This window comes from Venturia canescens, chromosome 6, assembly GCF_019457755.1.
Source record: "Venturia canescens isolate UGA chromosome 6, ASM1945775v1, whole genome shotgun sequence".
Lineage (NCBI taxonomy): Eukaryota > Metazoa > Arthropoda > Insecta > Hymenoptera > Ichneumonidae > Venturia > Venturia canescens.
This window is the reverse complement of record NC_057426.1, coordinates 14499309-14517410: the sequence shown is the minus strand read 5'-3', so window position 1 is coordinate 14517410 and position 18102 is coordinate 14499309. Positions and strand designations below refer to the sequence as shown.

General features: G+C 37.0%; 2 protein-coding genes across 2 annotated transcripts; one reads left to right on the top strand and one right to left on the bottom strand.

The window, feature by feature from the left end:
• Positions 1-392: 392 nt before the first annotated feature.
• Positions 393-2160, top strand: ND-18 (NADH:ubiquinone oxidoreductase subunit 18). Its single transcript, XM_043422304.1, has 3 exons — positions 393-598; positions 1080-1385; positions 1864-2160. The coding sequence occupies exons 1-3, from the start codon at positions 543-545 to the stop codon at positions 2039-2041; spliced, it is 540 nt and encodes a 179-aa protein (XP_043278239.1). The 5' UTR covers positions 393-542; the 3' UTR covers positions 2042-2160.
• A 10141-nt stretch (positions 2161-12301) lies between these two features.
• LOC122412619 (endothelin-converting enzyme homolog) lies at positions 12302-17763 on the bottom strand. Its single transcript, XM_043422301.1, has 18 exons — positions 17646-17763; positions 17364-17557; positions 17109-17270; positions 16933-17016; positions 16368-16579; positions 16039-16239; positions 15829-15927; positions 15544-15685; positions 15315-15432; positions 15079-15169; positions 14830-15006; positions 14124-14227; positions 13986-14044; positions 13630-13681; positions 13482-13549; positions 13222-13385; positions 12764-12937; positions 12302-12692 (listed from the first exon to the last, which is right to left on the bottom strand). The coding sequence occupies exons 1-18, from the start codon at positions 17663-17665 to the stop codon at positions 12432-12434; spliced, it is 2382 nt and encodes a 793-aa protein (XP_043278236.1). The 5' UTR covers positions 17666-17763; the 3' UTR covers positions 12302-12431.
• Positions 17764-18102: the final 339 nt, after the last annotated feature.

Below are 18102 nucleotides of genomic sequence, written 5' to 3'. Positions count from 1 at the left end.
CCCGATTTTATTCTCGTTGTATTTCTTGAGGCACAATTTGAGCAAGTTGATAATGACAGTTACTAGAAACTATGAGTTTCTTATTCCTTGTGGCATATGAAGATTCGTTTGGCGGATAATTTACATTTTTAGAATTTTTCATAATTTTCGTCTTTTCTTGTGCAATTTAAAAATTGATGGGCATATTTTTGAGCGCCATCAGTATTACCGTAGCGAAATAACTAATTTCGTAAAATTTATTCCAATATTTTTTATCAGTCGTCGATAAAACAGTTTTCATACTTCCTAAATAATTATAAAAAATCATATATCCATTTATTCCGATTTATGAAAACTTATTTTTAAGTGGTGAGAAAATTGTGTCATATTCCTCGTAGACCAAGAATCGAAAAAGTTTCAAGTTTGTGGCGCACCTGTCGATGGTTAGTCGATACTTGTCGATACTGTCACTACCCGAAAGCAGAGATTCCGTGACAGGAGCCTGAGAGGCTTCTGTATATTTCGTTGAAATTCTTTACAAATAACGCTATTATTTCTTGATAATGGCTTCTCGGACGTTGATGAAATTATGTGGCAATGAAATCCAGAACAGTAATAGGTGGGTTGATTAAATTCTATTGTGGCGTCATTCTCATCGTTCATCGTTCTTTGTTTTTCTTCATTAAAAAGTGCATATATAACCTTCAAATTTTATGTAATCGATTTATATTTGCAATACAATAGTGCAACCTTTCCGAGGTGTTGTTTTTCATGGCTTCACTATGGTCAGTACATTTAAGTAAAAGAATAATGAACAGTATGGTATACATCGATGTGACGTATCATAATTGTTAGAATATTCTGTGAATTCTCTAAAGCAGCTGTTGCGAGTAGGGAAATCATGGGATTGCATTCTAAAAAACCTTTCTCGTTTGTATTTCAATCAAAATCATGACATGATGAAATTTGTTTAAAATTGAATTTCGAAATTGACTGATTTATATGACCGTTAAAATCTCAAAACATTTTTTTCATCCGTTGTAATATAAATCTGTAAAATAGAGGTTGTTAGTTAGATTGATAATAAGAACAAATTTCAGATCACTGAGAGCACTGTCAACAACGTGTTCAAAATATGTAACTCATGTGCCCAATTTGCCAGAGCCAGTTCTGAAAAAGTTAGATGATGGAAAACGTCGTCATGGTCAATTGATAACTGTTGATGCTACGGAGGACATTTCCATTGTCTCTGGCGTCCCGGAAGAGCATATTAAAAGTCGTACAGTCCGCATCTATCAGCCGGCTAAAAATGCTATGCAGTCAGGCACAAACAATATTAATTTTTGGCAAATTGATTTCGATACTCGAGAGCGCTGGGAAAATCAATTGATTGGGTGGTGTTCCACGTGAGTCATTTTTGTGTATTCTCAAAATGTCTGAGAAACATTGATTCAAATTCATCTTTAATTATGAGATTTTTTCTTTTCAATTTCATAATGTATATTTATTATTTGACTGCAATTTGTTTAATTTGGGTGGGGGTCGAAACAGCGAACAATCAAAATAGCGAACAGGCATTCTGTATATCTATACATGCACATATAGATATACAGAATGCCTGTTCGCTATTTTGATCGTTCGCTGTTTCGACCCCCACCCGTTTAATTTACAACTTTGCATAACGAATTGAGAATCACCCTGTAATGTGAAAATTCCTACTTTGAAATCAAGGAGTACTTTCTTGAATAATAGCACTATTCAATCTGTGCTAATATTCAATCTTTTTAATTGACTCATTTTTCCTTCATTTATTCAATTTGGCTTAATTTCTTAGTCTTCTGTATTTTTATTGTCTCAATGATTGAAAATGTTGCTTCATTTCAGAGGTGATCCACTGTCAAACATGAAAGTAGAATTCACATCGAAGGAAGAAGCGATTGAACATTGTGAAAGAATGAAATGGAAATGGTTTGTCCAAAAGCCAAACGTCGATGAGCCAAAACCTCGCTCGTACGGTGCGAATTTTGCTTGGAACAAACGAACTCGAGTATCCACGAAGTGAGTGGATTTTCAAGAGATTCAATCACTTGATAAGTATGAACTTTGTATAGTAGTCAACGAGACCTTGTATTTCAGTGTAAAATAAATAATGTGCAAAATAAAAAGCAAGTTATAAATAAACAAGCAATAATATTGAAAAAAGAACCAACAGATTTCCAAACATTTTCAAGTATGACGAATCGACTGTAAGGTATAACTGCATAAACGGGATTATTATTAATAGTGGCAAACACATATATCGTTAAGCTTTCAATTTTTAATTGCATGTTGGTATCTATCACAATTCGTATTCGGTACCGCTTCAAATGATCTGATTATTGAAAATCTGTGTAAATCTCATTGTTTTCCATTTCATTTCAGTTTAATTATTGTATTGTGTTTGTTAACAAACGGAAGTGGAAAAGATATCGTACCTGATGAGCCTTGGAAAATATATTGAATAATTTCCACTGACAATATATTCGTTTTAGAGGTGCATTTCAAGATCTGCATGTGTTGCTCTATTCTGGTAAGGTGAGATGTGCTTTATAGTCATCGTCTAACATAATAGGGTATTTTACACCATGTAAAAAAATATATAAAAATGCATGATTATGATAGATTTCGTAAAAAGTAAACGAGAAACGTCAATATTTATTCATAAAAATGCAATGTAAATTTTATAATTCAATATTAAAATAGTATATTACGCCACAAGGGCAGAAAGTTTGATATTCCTGCACTGCGCGTCACGTTTGACGCGCAGTTCAGGGCTATCAAACTTCTGCCCGTGTGGTGTATACTATTTTTCTTCATAGCCGGTCGAAAGTACGTTTCTTCCGAAATACGCATCTATCGATAAAAGATGTTTCGATGCCTGCCCCGACATTTGCTGCACGAGCGAAGCGAGTGCTGCTGGTCGGGGGGGGGGGGGGGGGGGGGGGGGGGGGGGCAGGCATCAAAAAAACAAGATATTAGCAAAGATAATTAATATGAATATTTGCATTCCTATGAACCTGAAAATAGGTCATTATTCCGAACGACTATGTTCATTTTATCAGCCTGGTCACTTTATTTTTGGCTTTCACATTGATTTTATCTGGAAGGATAAATGTATGTTATTCGTTCGGATTTGTACTGTTTTGATAATAGTGCTTGGAAATAATATGGCATTTCCATAACATATTTCCGAATGAATAACATAACCTTATTTGTACGGTTTGCGGATGACTAGACACAACCTTTCAAAAAATACGTAAGCAATATCGGTTCAAACGTCAAACGTCAAAAGTAAAAATAGTATACAGGGTGTCCCATTTTAATCTTACACCTGACTTTCCTTGGAAAATATTGCTCGGATCAAATATTGTGTGGAACAAAACTTTTAGGGGTTGAAGGGGGACGTTTGATAAAAATTGGTTTGTGGATCCAAAATTCAAAATGGTGGCGTTAGAATGGCCGACATGTTTTTTTCGAATGGAAACATAACTTTTTTTCATCACCAAAAAATTTTTCAGCGCAAAACCAACAACTTTTGCTGGAAAAATTTTTTGATTAAGTTCATATTTTTTAAGTGAGAACATCATTTTCAACTATTTTAGAGGTATCCAGGATGCACCGCGAAGAGATCTTTAACGTACCAAGTGCAAGTGCGTTTGCGTGTGCGTCTGCATATGCGTGCATACGTGGAGGTGCATGTGTGTATGTTTTTTATTTTCATTTTATTTTTTTTTTTTTTCAACTTTTTTTAAAAAGAGGGGCATGCAATGCCTTTATGCCCATAGGTACGAGCTCACAAGGATTAGGTCTCTGCGGTTCGTCACTACCGCAGTATTTTCGGACTCCAAACCCTCCTTGTGAGTGTACTCTGATCCCTCCCTAGAGATGTTCAAAGATCCCTCCATTCATGTTTAAACATGCCTGAACTCTTCTCTCAAAACCATCAACTTTGCGTAGGAGAACATCTCTCGGGATCGCACGGTAGGCAGCTCTTATCCGCTCCTTCATGTTCTCTCGTGTTATTGGAGCTTGACGGTAGACAGCGTCTTTTAAGTACCCCCACAAAAAGAAATCAGGAGATGTAAGATCTGGTGACCTTGGAGGCCAATTTACAGGACCGTCTCGACCAATCCACCGTTGACCAAATGTTGTATCCAGATGATTTCGAACAACATGAGCCCAGTGAGCGGGTGCACCGTCTTGCTGAAACCACATCTGTTGACGTGTTTCCAAATCCAGATCTTCTAGCAAAAGAGGCAGTTCATTTTGTAGAAAATCAAGGTAACGGACAGAGTTCACATTTCCCTCGAAAAAATGGGGACCTATTAATTGCCCGTTCACAATACCACACCATACGTTCAAACTCCATCGATGCTGGTGATCGATCTGTCTCAACCAATGTGGATTCTGATCAGACCAATACCGAAAGTTCCATCGGTTCATTTGACCACGGTTGTTGAAAGTGGATTCATCACTGAACATAACGTATCGAAAAAAGTCCCTGGATCGCTCGATTTGTCTCAACGCCCACCGACAAAACGCCACCCTTCGCAACGGATCTGGATTAGGAGTGTCGTGGTGGAATTGTAGTCGGTACGGGTTAAGTTTCGCACCTCTCAATACACGGTGCACTGTCGATTTGGGAAACCCCAATCGTTCCGAGATCACTTTGGCACTCAAATGAGGATCAATTGCTATCATGGCTAAAATAGCCATGTTTCGGGCTTCATGCAATCCACCAAAATTATTGACATTTGGGAAATGTCGACGGTGGCGGATCATCTGACCTGCCCTCGCTCGCTGCTCAAGGGTTCGGATTGTCTGCCGTGATGGGTGACGACGATCAGGATATTCATGTCGATACAAATTTTCAGCTCGGAAGTCATTGCCCCGACACCTCCCTAAAATAAGGAGCATATCAACGATTTCGTTGGGACTGAAATCAGCCATTGTTGCTAATTTTCAGAATTTTCCTCTAATTTAAGAACTTTAAAAAATTTTGAGAATCAAGAATTTTTCTCTGATTTCAGAACCTTTACAAATTTTCGATTTCGTCTCTTGCTAATGGCTGCGGAGTCAGAAGATAAACGTTTCAATTAATTTTTCATCTGTGGGCGATCACAATGACTTCTAAAATAAAAAATTCTTCTCTGATTTACAACTCAAAAGTAGGCGTAAGTCTCGCTTACGTGAACTTATTTTTAAGCGTAAGCCTCGCTTGCGTGTACTTATCTTTAAGCGTAAGCCTCGCTTACGATTAAAGGTAAGTTCACTTTGTAAGAGATTAAAGAAAACATCATTGGTAGTACTGACGTAGTCTGACTTTGCGTAGTTCTCTTACTTTAGAGTTTTAAATCAGAGAATAATTTTTTATTTTAGAAGTCATTGTGATCGCCCACGGATGAAAAATTGATTGAAACGTTTATCTTCTGACTCCGTAGCCATTAGCAAGAGACGAAATCGAAAATTTGTAAAGGTTCTGAAATCAGAGAAAAATTCTTGATTCTCGAAATTTTTAAAAGTTCTTAAATTATTGGAAAATTCTGAAAATTAGCAACAATGGCTGATTTCAGTCCCAACGAAATCGTTGATATGCTCCTTACACGCAAACGCACTTGCACTTGGTACGTTAAAGATCTCTTCGCGGTACATCCTGGATACCTCTAAAATAGTTGAAAATGCTGTTCTTACTTGAAAAATATGAACTTAATCAAAAAAATTTTTCAACAAAAGTTTTTGGTTTTGCGCTGAAAAATTTTTTGGTGATGAAAAAAAGTTATGTTTCCATTCGAAAAAAACATGTCGGCCATTCTAACGCCGCCATTTTGAATTTTGGGTAAATATGCAGAAGTGGGGCTCCAGCCCAAAACGGCTCAAAATTTTTTTTTATGAATTCAGGGCTATACTATGGCAAGGAAATATGTATTTTATGGTAGCGGAAAGTTGCAAAAACCATTAAAAATTATATAAATTCAAAATTTATGGAATTCCGAAAACTTCGATAAAGTTGCACTTATATTCGAAATATTTGGATAAACTTCTGAAAAGCCCATACTCCCAATCAAGTCTGTAGCATCTTTGGATGTGTGTGGAATCGTTGGGCGGGTCTGGAACATCTTTGGATGTGTGTGGAATCGTTGGGTGGGTCTGAAGCACTTTTGGATGTGTGTGGAATCGTTGGGCGGGTCTGAAGCACTTTTGGATGTGTGTGGAATCGTTGGGCGGGTCTGAAGCACTTTTGGATGTGTGTGGAATCGTTTGGCGGGTCTGAAGCACTTTTGGATGTGTGTGGAATCGTTGGTCTGAAGCACTTTGAATGTGTGTGGAATTGTTCAGCAGGTCTGGAGCATCTTTGGATGGGTGTGGAATCGTTGGGCGGGTCTGGAGCATCTTTAGATGTAGTATAGTTTTCCCATCATATATAAATTTTTCTAGCGTCAATATTTATCGCAATAAACGCGAAAAACCCTGAAAAGTCGTTTTTTTCAAGATTTGACCTTGAAAATAAAAAATGCGGCCATCTTGCCTATCATATTCGTAATCAGCGCGTCACAATACATAAGTATACCAAATTTCAGATCGATCTGGGGTATGGGCTTTTCGGAAGTACATCCAAACATTGATTTGAACGAATGTAAAAATTCCTATGACGATGTTTTTGGGTCAATAAGGTCATGCGCCACCATAATATTGCTTCTTATCACGTTGCCCATTCATAAAGAACTTAAAAAAAAAAATTAGCCCGATTGTAGGTGGAGCCCCACTTCTGCATAATTACCGAATTTTGGATCCACAAACCAATTTTTATCATACGTCCTCCTTCAACTCCTAAAAGTTTTGTTCCACACAATATTTGATCCGAGCAATATTTTCCGAGAAAAGTCAGGTGTAAGATTAAAATGGGACACCCTGTATTACACACCTAGGGCAGGAAAATAAGGAAAGTCTCAGATCACATGTAATTGTCGGCCAAGGCGAAGCCGAGGCTGACAAACATGACGAAAGTTGCCACTTTCGGCCCGGAGGACAAGAAAAATAATTACGTCAAACATTTCGGAATATAGAAAAAAGTTTTTGCTCCCGCCGAGACAAATGAAGCGCGTGCAGTTTTGACAGCTCAGAAATTTTATCTTTCAACTGAGGTGTGCAGAAAAAAATTTGTTCAGCTCTCCGGGCCGAAAGTGGCAACTTTCGTTGTTGCTTTCGAAGTTGCCGCATTCCGCTTGCGTCGGACAGAAAAATCGTATACACTCCACGGGAGTGAAATTAGACCACCTCATACCGCGTACTTATCACCCTCGCCTTCGGTTCGGGTGACAATTCTGCCCGCGGTTTGAAGTAGTCTATTTTCTCTCCCTAGGTGTGTAATATACTATTGCGCCCGCTGTCACAGTGAGCGTGTTTTTTTTTACCAATGCAGGAATGTTGAACTTTCGGCCCTGAAATCGGGGCCGAAAGTGCGTACTTTCGACCGAGGTATGAAGAAATAGTATATTACACACCTAGGGAGGGAAAGTAGACTACTTCTTATCACCCTCGCCTTCGGCTCGGGTGACAATTCTGCCCGCGGTTTGAGGTGGTCTAATTTCACTCCCGTGGAGTGTATACAATTTTTCTGTCCGACGCAGGCGGAATGCGTCTTTCCGCCTTTTATAAATAAATAAATTTTATAAATAAATAGATTTTATAAATAAACTTTCCGCCCGGAGGGCTGAAAATCGTCTTTTTCAACTGTTTTTCAAATGTCGAAAACGCCATCCGCCATATTGGATTCCAACGTGACGTCACTCCGATAGTAAACAATCTAGATTCTTATCGTGCGCTCTGTGTTATTTTGAAATTTTACAAGTTATTATGCACGTTTGTGGACTTTTATAATTCATTTGATGAAAATCGCATTATGGAAAACGGTTTTGTGAAAGCAGATAGTACAAATCTACCAATGATAAATATGTTGATGGTGACGATGAATCCACAATTTTTGTGGCATTTTTACACTTGTATTATTGCATTCAGGCACGAGACACCAATGATTTACCACTATAAATCATTATTTTTACAAATCTTATTACTTGGTTTTTCGCAATTGTATTGTTTACTAACAGAGTGATGTCACAAACCGAAAAAACATGGCGGCTAGCGTTCCCGCGCGAAAATTAAAAATCATAAATAAAAAATAGTTTTCAAGATAGTTTTCGGTCTTATAAAATTGAAATAAAAATTCTACTGGTTTATTACGATCACAGGATTATTTTAAAACAGTTTTCAAAAAAAGATGTAATACCCTATTGCCGGTGAAAGTTTTTTAACGAGACGATTGTGGTTGGGTTTTACGCCATGTATTATTATTACATTTCGAGAAAGATATTTATTCCATTAAAATATTTATTCCACGGAAAATGAGCTTTGCTGAATTACGTTTTGGTGGTATGGAGAAACTACTCCAAGATAGATAGTGAAGAACTCAGGCCCGACGACGGAAGCTGACAAATTTTTAGTCCGGAAAACAGGAAGATAAATCGTTTGACAAGATTAAGGTTCAACCTAATTAAAAATATTTCTTTTGAATGAGCTGAAAATATATTTTTCTTTAAAAAAAAAATATTTTTAAATGTGAAAATTCCCACGAAAATGCTTTTTATCAGCATATGATTCCATTTTAAAAAAAATTTAATGACCGAGAGAGTCATTTTTTATATAAAGAACTATTCTCATCTAAATTTTTGTGTATCAAGCGCCGAGGCGCTTTTTTTTAAGCTAATTTTTTTAAGTGATCCTCTGGGTTCGGGCGACACTATTAACTTCTGAAAAATATGTTTCCGGTATCTTAGAGCTATCATTCAACTACTTTCCAATAATCAGACATATTGCTATAAAACATGTCGGCTAAATTTTTTGACATTTTTGAAAATTCGGTCAGATCAAACGCTACGCGGAAAATTTCTGATATGGGTATTTTTGAGTTCAAGACAATCGTGGCTATCGATTTGATGTGGTTTTGGTCGTTTTGCCATAAGACCGAAATTTTGATCGTGGGCTCTCGTATACTATGAGCATTTAGAGAGTTGAAATTTGGTATTTGAGGCTAGTTTATAAGGTTCTTCGATGTAACCAAGTTTGGGCAAATTCGAAAAACCCCTCCCAAGAAATTGTGCGAAATCGAATGGATTTGCTCCATGAGACGCTTAAATTGCGATGACAATGTCATGTATGAATATGGTGAACAATAGAAGGCTAAGTATGGTGCCCAGTTCAGGCGAGAAGCACCGACTCTGATGTCACTCATTCTTGTTACAAGCAATCTGTGATTGACACGGTAAACAATCTTAAAAAAGTTTGTGTTATAGCATCAATTTGAATTTTAGATGAAAAACCTGGACCATAAAGTTTGTTAACATTACAAGGTTCGTGACCGTTGATTTACCCTCGGTGAATCCGCAGTGCTCTTCTGCCAGTGATGGACCGAGCGCCGACGCTAGCCTCGGAGTAGTGACTCAAAAAACGTTTTGGATCCGATTGAGTTTCGACAACGGACGATAGTTCCTGATCCGTCAGTTATCGCCAGACTTGTACGTCGGTGAAATGGCGCAAAGTCTTCATGATTCAGGAAACAACCCATCTTTGAATGATCCGGCAAAAAGAATGTGAAGTGGTAGTCAAGAGAATTCATATAACTGCAAAGGAAATTTGGAGATGTTTCATTCGTAGTCGGATTTGCATTGATGTCAAGAATTGCGAGAATTCAGCGATTATTGAACGTAGTTATATCCGGTTTGTGCATACCCCTGCGAGCGGCGTTCGCGAAGCACCAGAAAATTTTTGAAATTGGTAAAAAAATGTTTGTGTTCGATGAATTAAAAATGAGTAGCATTATTTAGCGATTTAAAACGTCTCGTTTCGTTTTCATATGCAAATAGTACATGAGTCCACGACCAAGATTTTTGTGTCTAGCAATACGGCTAAAACTGGATCGAATCGATAGGAATGACTGCCCTGAACATAAAAATACGTATATCAGAAATTTTTCGCGTAGCGTTTGACCTGACCGAATTTTCAAAAGTGTCAAAGAATTTACCCAACATGTGTCATAGCAACACGTCTGATTTTCGGAAGGTAGTTCAAGAGTAGCTCTAAGGCACCGGAAACATAATTTTCAGAAGTCAATAGTGTAGCGCGAACTTGGAGGATGAATTAAAAAAATTAGAAATGAGACACGAAAAAATGTTCACCGTAGTACGTCTGAAAATCGTATTTACGAGTAAATATTGGTTAGTTGAAGCTAAGAAAATATTTTTCAAAAGAAAATATTGTTGCATTACATTTAGAGACCGTTTTTAAAATGTTTAAAAATTTATCGATCGGTGACATAGCAATACTTTTGAAAATTGTTCGACATGTAGCATCTTCTCTATCAGAAAGCTTTTTAACCAAATTTACCTGAAACTGTCGAACTGAAGGTGAAGGGGTTAAATAAATAAAACAAAAAGGAACTTGGATGGAATTTACATCTAAAAATGGTTATTTTAAGCCACAAAAATTTAACTTTTCAATCCCCGCTGAATTGAGAATAGTCATCGTTGTCGAAATCGTTCATCACGTCTTGAATGTCTTCTCCTTTGAAATAAATGTCATTAGTAAAACTCTTTTAAAAATGCAATAACACAATATATAATTACGGTGATCAGATTTTGAAATAGAAAATTTAAATTCGGCAAAACACAGTTTTATTTGATATGTCGTCATTTCTGTACGATGCACTGTCAAGTTTTTGTGTATAAAAATATATCTGTATAAAAAATACAGAAAAATTGAAAGCAATTGCGTGAGAAAACGTAAAAATGTTCGTTTAATATGGAATTTTGAAATACTGTTTTTGCAAAATACTTCCACTCTTTCTTTAGGAAGGATGATAAAAATTGCTATTTGTAGTCACACTTTTTTAATCTCATGATTTATAGCTTGTTATATAGAACAAAAATAAATAAAAATTTTCTGACGGTGACAAAATTTTAGAAGATTCATCATTTCATGGAACCTTAACACCTTCTGCTATGAGAGCAAAAAAAATTGTTCGCTTCGTGATTTTTGAGAAAAATTGGGATAAAATCGAAAAGTGGCTTGAGCGCTATCTAAAAAGTATTTTTTTTTCGTTTTTCGGGGGATAGGCGACACTAAAAATTTCCGAAAACAGTTTTTCCGTAATCCTGGCAACTATACGAAAGGTTAAAAAAAATTTGTCCGGGCTACTATGACACATGTCGGCTAAATTCTTTGACATTTTTAAAAATGCGGTCAGGCTATATGCTACGCGGAAAATTTCTGAAAAAGAGTGTTTTCGTCATGAAACGACTACACCTATGTACATTCCAGTTATCAGACACATTTCTACCACACCCACTGCCTTTTTTTTGACACAGCAAAAATGGCCTCCCACTCAGTCGTTACACTTTTGACCGGTACTACCCGCCCAGTCGGGTTCAGAATGATAAAACCTAACGATTCAATATAGTTTTGGCCGTATTGTTATTGCACATGATTTTGTCGTGTCAACTGAGACCGAGACGAAATCCAAGACTTCATCCAAAAAAAAGACACCAAGTACGAGTTCGTTGAGTTAAAATGCGAGGTCTAAATAAAGTGACTTTTACTCAATGAAACCTAGAGTAAAACGGGTGCGAATAGCGAAAGGGATATTCATTGCAAGCAATTAGCTCGACGTTGGAAGGTCTAACAATTGCACCAGAAGTCTCAAGGAGACAAGTTCAAGGGTTGTTCCGAAGTCATTAAGCACAGAATTCTCTTAACGCAGATTAATACATCCGAAATCCAAGGATATAAGATAGTCAAGACTTCAAAAATTCGCTGCGGTGCATGGGTGGTCAGCGTGTACGCTCTTTCCACTCATAAAACTCCGAGGAACAAGACTATAAGACAGCATGCACACATTCGCAGAGTATTGAGTATAGCAGCGATGTTGTCGAGTCTCATGGTAATTACTGTCCCGCGAACATGATTGCCTGACGAGCTTGTGATTCTTGCAAAGAGCTATCTAATGTTATTGTGCAACGGTGGAATAACGCAGCAAAATAACGAACACGAGATGGCAATGAGATGTTGAAGGACGTAAATTTTGTATGCAAAAGTTTTTGAATGGTTCTTCTACTCTTTGTTTCAAAACCAGTTTTCAAGGTTTTGAGAATTCATTCAGAACCCCACACAGTCAATACTCGAGATGATACAGTGCAAAAGCTATCGAGTAATTGGTTATGATTAAATGACAAACTTTTCAGCGATTCCAAGTTTACTAATGATTTACATAGTACTTGTAACAAGCCGTCAAATTGAACTGTGTCAAATCGATGAATGCGATGCAAAGTTTAAGGTAGTTATATTGAGATTGGTAGATTATTATTTTAAATTCTCCATTGTCCTCCCCAGCGATGATGCTTTTTGTTCATCCACGCTGCTTTCGGATCTGTCTCTTCACTAGATTTTTCCCAAATGTTGCATTTGTTCACGGGATTCATGGCGGTCCCCACCGGGCAATTGAATGCTTCGGCGAATCCTTTAGTATTTGACACTGCTCCGATGACTCTGATTTTTGACGGGCTGTGCGGATCGCCAGATTGCTTTCTCTTCTTTTCGTACTGCGGAGTTCCAGCTTCGCACCACATCTGAAAACAGCGGTTAATACTTTGAACTTACGAAAAAATTCTTGGGTTTCTTTAGTTAAAGGTTTACTTACCGCCCCAAATGAAATGAAAAACAATTGCTCGTCCGTGTATTCCTCGAGCCCTGGAAGTCTCACGCTACCATTAGCTTTTTTCACTTTCTTGTAAGCTTCAAAAACGGCTTGAATACCCGTTGTATCGGCCATATTTTCTCCTCTCGTTATGTGCGATCTTTGACGCGAGACTTTCTGCAGAAATATTCCAAAATTATTGTAATACTCCATTCTCGTTACGGTTATTTATGAATTTCACTTTGTTTCTTGTCTATTCAACCGAAGATTCTGTTTTAACGAATACGAAATTGCTTACACATACACATAAGAATTGAATTAAAATCGTCAAAATGACGAGTCGTGACTTGCTCGTTTAAGACATCATCCGACGACGTCTAAGACATCGGATGATGAAATCAATGATTTATGCTATTGGTCAATAACATTTGGCGATGTCCTTATCATGAGTATTAATTTACCATAATTTCTTCGCTGCTGTCACTGCTTTCTGTCGTTCCCGATCCTTTCGGTTCCTCGTAATAAACCTCATACTGATCAATAAAACAGTTCGCTCTTCGGTAAAAACTCTTTAACATGGTCTCCGAAAGTTTCGTTTTATTGCCGTCTTTACCAAACTGAATACCTATCACCGTGAAATAAAATTCAATAACGGGTTACCAGTCCATAAATAAAAATTTTGCACAAATTCATAAACGAATTTGGAATTTCTCATACTCACCGTCGTCATCAAATCCGTGACCGATTTCGTGACCAACGATAACACCGACTGTTGCATAGTTCACAGTGCTAAAAAATTGATCAAATTTATCATTAGACAAGAAATTTTGAATGAATAAATGAAAGAAAAAATGAACAAAAATTTTTACTCTGGCATATGTGGAGTGAAAAGAGGTGATTGGAAATCCGCTGCTGGAATATCTGTCAAAGCAATTTGTTTCTTGAGTATCAATTGTTAGAAAATAATATAGACAGAGAACTTCTTAATTAGCTAAAAGTTTAATTTTCAAAGCCGTACATAACTCATGAGCTTTGCAATTGAAGAAAATCACATGCCAATTTTACCCCTACCACCGCGAATCGTTGTATTCAGAGAAAGTATAGTCTCGGCGAGAGCCTCAGGCCAGCAGACGACAGGGCTGTCAATGTACTTGTCCCGAGACTCTACCGAGTCTCTTGATAGAAAATAAATGAATATTGCATTCAGTGAGTATAAAAAACGTACTCAGTAAATTATCCTCGGGCAGGTAAGCAGCATTGACAGTTATCGGATCAAGCATCCATCTGAAAAATGATTTTCTATGTAATGCAATTCAATAAGAACTTACGAGTGATCCGAATTTATTGAAAAGCATGTAATTACGGATCGTCATCTTCCTCGTTGCCTGTATATTTCTTCAGTTCTTGTTTTCTCTTGTATCTCATGAAGCTCAAAGTGTTGTCGAAGTATTCTGTTCCGATGCTCAACTATAGGCAAAATAAAATCATTTTCTTTTTCGTGATATGATTCTTTCACGTCTCATATAAAATTCCTTGAAAACAATCCGTCGAATTACAATTTGACAAATTACATCGAATCACAATTTGTAGAATAACAACTAATTTAAAAAATTTTGAGGAGTATTGAATCGTCAATATTTTATATTAATTTAATAATAATAAGGAATAATAAAAGTTTTTTCATTATTTTTTAAATTTTTCGTATTTAAAATTGTTTTTCAAATTTTTAACCAGAATATCTCGTTCCATTTTAAACTGTAGCGTAAAATATTCTGAAAGATGTTTAACTAATAGCGAAAAATATTCGTAGAAGTAGTTAATTATATCAGAAAATTGTTGTCGGTGTTTTCAACTAAAATGGGAAATATATTCGTAGTTTTTCTTGCAGTAGCAAGAAAAATAAATAAATATTTGTCAAAAAAGCGAAGAATCTGAAAAAAGTTTTAGAAAAACGGCAAATACATAAATGTGTAAAATGGAGTCAGATATCCGCTATGTCCTCGTTGGTTGATTTCGGGTACGGAGTAAAAGGGGCATTCGACGAATAGTAATTCGACGAGTTTTCTCACCCCTTTGTAAGACTGCAGTACGGCTTTCTTGTTCTTATACCAATCGGGAAAGCCAACAAAAACTCTCATGCTGTTGAGTTTGTCTTTGGCCAGTGCCTTGGATTCTTCGTCGAGCCAGCCCGATTTTTCTATTTGATCTTCCATCGCGGATTGTATGTTTTTCGTCATTTTCAAAACCTGTAAAATTACTGAATTACTTTCAGAATTTTATTCTTTATCATTCGTCGAACTTTTTTTGTCTTCACGCACCTTCGCTTCTGTCTCTTTTGTTACGTATTTATTCACGAATGCGTATGCCGCAGCATCTGTCATTTTCATTTCGTCCACACACTCGGACCAACTATGAATTGAAAAATCTTATCAGTCGTTTTATCGGTTAATGATGTCTCGATTAAAAATTTTCATTTTTAATGAACAGTTGAAAAACAACTTTTTTCAAAAATGAAAATTTTCGTTCTCTCGATCGAATTTAGATATTGGCTCACCGCGGAGGTCGTTCTTTGATGCCATATTCTTCCATGAGAAGAGCGTACAACACGTCGGTCGCATCTTTAGTCGTGTAAGTTAACATGTTTGCGACGAAGTTCCAATGTATAAAGTTCACTAAAAAAAAAAGTAAAAAGTTTTCAAGATTTTAAATCAAAAAACGTCATCGTCGTATGCATGAGAAACTCAACGAAGATCCGTAATAGTGTTGCAAATAAGTTTGTTTACCGATCGTTCTCACAGGAGTTTCTGCCAATAGATCACGAATTCCGACAAAATAACTGACACCGTAGACTAACATCGGCGTCGATGGATGCACCTTGATATTAACAGGATCAAATAGGCCCTGAATCAGAACTTGCCAATCGATCTGTCAATCAAAGAAATTAAATTATCCATTAAATATAATAATAATTTCTTTTGACGATTGTTGGAACGGAGATGTTTGAAAAACGACTTCGAAAGACGATTAATCATGAAGGTCGAGATAAGTAAACGATTGATTGATCTTACTATCGACTTTGAATCCGCATTCTGTTCGGTCACATTATTTTTGTACCAATCGACGAATTCTTCCATCGTCATTTCTTCATTTTTTGAAAAATCTCGAATCTGCAATAAAATAAAATTTAATCGAAGAATCATCGACGTACTCTCTCTTTAATTTGTTTTTCGTCCTTGGTTTTCATTCATTTTGACTCAATGAATCATAACATGTATTACCTCGTAAAGTTGTTTTTCAAATTCGACCATGGCTTTCGCTTCTTGTCGTATTTTTTCTTCAGATACATCAGCTCGACTCAACGCTACAAATATTCCTGCAACTTCTGCTACGAAATTCACGTATTCCTCGTAATCGTCGCCTTCGTAATTTCGGTACTTGAGAGGCATTTGTTGTTCGAGAGGCAAGTCGCCGTACACGATCTAGATTCGAGAAATCAACCAATTGTCGCGTTAACCAATAACAAGTCAAGGAAAATCGATGTGAAATTCGAGAAATTTTTAAATTTGTTTAAATAATCTATTAAATACAACTTTGGTGGAATATTTACCATTATTCGGCCGTATTCATTCTCATCTTGTGACGGGCCGACACGCAAATCGAAGAAAGTGTAAGCACCTGTCAAACGAGCGTAATCACGTTCGACTTCTTGCCAAGTGTACACTTCCGAGTCCCACTCTTCATCGTCCATTGCTATGGGCCAACCACCGGCTCGAAGTAAAATGGATTCGATAGGCTTCATTCCTCTTTCTTCCAGTGTTTCTAAATTTGAAAACAGAACCTTTCTTAAGTTAAATTTCGTTTAGTTGTAGCGGTTTCACATCTCGATCGGTTCACCAATATCATATTAGGTGCGTAGACTCCGATTTTCATAAAAATCAGTAAACAGCTAGCTTGAAGATTTCAGGAAAAATTGGCCCCAAAATTATCCCCTTTATAAACATTTTCAAGAAGTTTTAATGAAACTGCGTTCCAGAACGGAATCTATAGTCTTGAAAACTATTTGGGTAAAAGCATTAGATCAAAGCTACAGCTCAAATTCTCTCCAAATTTTGTGTAATCTTTCATTATTATTCATAGAAATTTGCTTGGATAATGTGTTTTTCTGTTTTTACCTGTATCCATACAAGAACGATACCATTTCTTGGCTTGACGTACAGGCAGAATGTCACTGGGTTCTGGCTCGGTTTCCAAAATTTCTGCAAAAGACATCAATTCCGATAATTTAGCAGTTGGTCTAATTTCATTAGTGTGATATTTGTTAACAAAACGATAAGATCTGTTGTCTTGCCTTTGATGCGATGATGAACCGTTTGTTGGAACAGCATGTAGCGACTCCAAGACGGTAGGCTCGGAGGAATAGGATTTTTATTGCCCCATCCGCTGCAGCTGAATTCGTAAAAATCCTCGCATGGGTCAATCGACTTGTTCAAACTGCTGCTAAACTCTTCGGCTGCAAAGTAAGTTATGTTTTTGTTATTGGATGCTGACGTATTATTAGAGAGACATTGGAGAAAACGATCACTCGCAGGGAGTACCGACGTACCAATTTTTCTGCACTCGTTCGTTTGGCAAAGCTCGTAGTCCTTTACGTGATTCGATTCCTCTTTTGAATTTTCGAATTTGTATTTAACGAGAGGTGAAGGCCACTTTTCGTCGTCGGGAAAGACGGCTCCACTGAACAGCGATGCTGGGCTCGAAGTTGCGAAAGATATGGCAGCGACGAGAGTGCAACATATTCTGATAACGTTAAAAATAGAGAAAATATACGTGAACAGAGACGTCGAAGTGTAGTTTTTCATAAATATATCCAAAGTCAGTAACGTACAGTATTTGCTGGACCCTCATGATGATCCCAGTTTAAAAATCCGTTCCAGAATAATTCAGAAACGCCAAACGTTACTGCTCCACGTCACAGAACGATCAGTCAATCGCGGTCTCACGACTGCAGTTACAAAAATCCTGAATATATAGTAATTGATAAGGTTTTCAAGTCCTTGGGCGATTTCCCGTGATACAAACAGCGTACTCATTTAGCATTTCAAAATAATTATTTTCCGGACATAACGTATCCGGAATAGATGAGATAAATCTTCTATGCATCCTCTAAAAGAATACCAGCTTCCGATGTCTTCCTGATAAGACAGATGCGGAAGGATTTCTCCTCCGGAATCATTGTTATGTTGCCAAAATAACATTGAGATTTCGTCCATTTAGATCCCAGTATATTCCACACTTGTTCATGAAAGTTCGTAGCTATTCTTTTTATGAAACGTCACTGATAA

Bases quoted from the DNA above. Each gene is read 5' to 3' on its own strand.
- ND-18 (XM_043422304.1), top strand. From the start codon at position 543: ATGGCTTCTCGGACGTTGATGAAATTATGTGGCAATGAAATCCAGAAC. The intron at 599-1,079 runs GTGGGTTGATTA...AACAAATTTCAG, and splicing joins GAAATCCAGAACAGTAATAG to ATCACTGAGAGCACTGTCAA. The intron at 1,386-1,863 runs GTGAGTCATTTT...GCTTCATTTCAG, and splicing joins TTGATTGGGTGGTGTTCCAC to AGGTGATCCACTGTCAAACA.
- LOC122412619 (XM_043422301.1), bottom strand. From the start codon at position 17,665: ATGAGGGTCCAGCAAATACT. The intron at 15,928-16,038 runs GTAATACATGTT...ATTTTATTGCAG, and splicing joins TTGAAAAACAACTTTACGAG to ATTCGAGATTTTTCAAAAAA. The intron at 15,686-15,828 runs GTAAGATCAATC...TTTGATTGACAG, and splicing joins ATGCGGATTCAAAGTCGATA to ATCGATTGGCAAGTTCTGAT.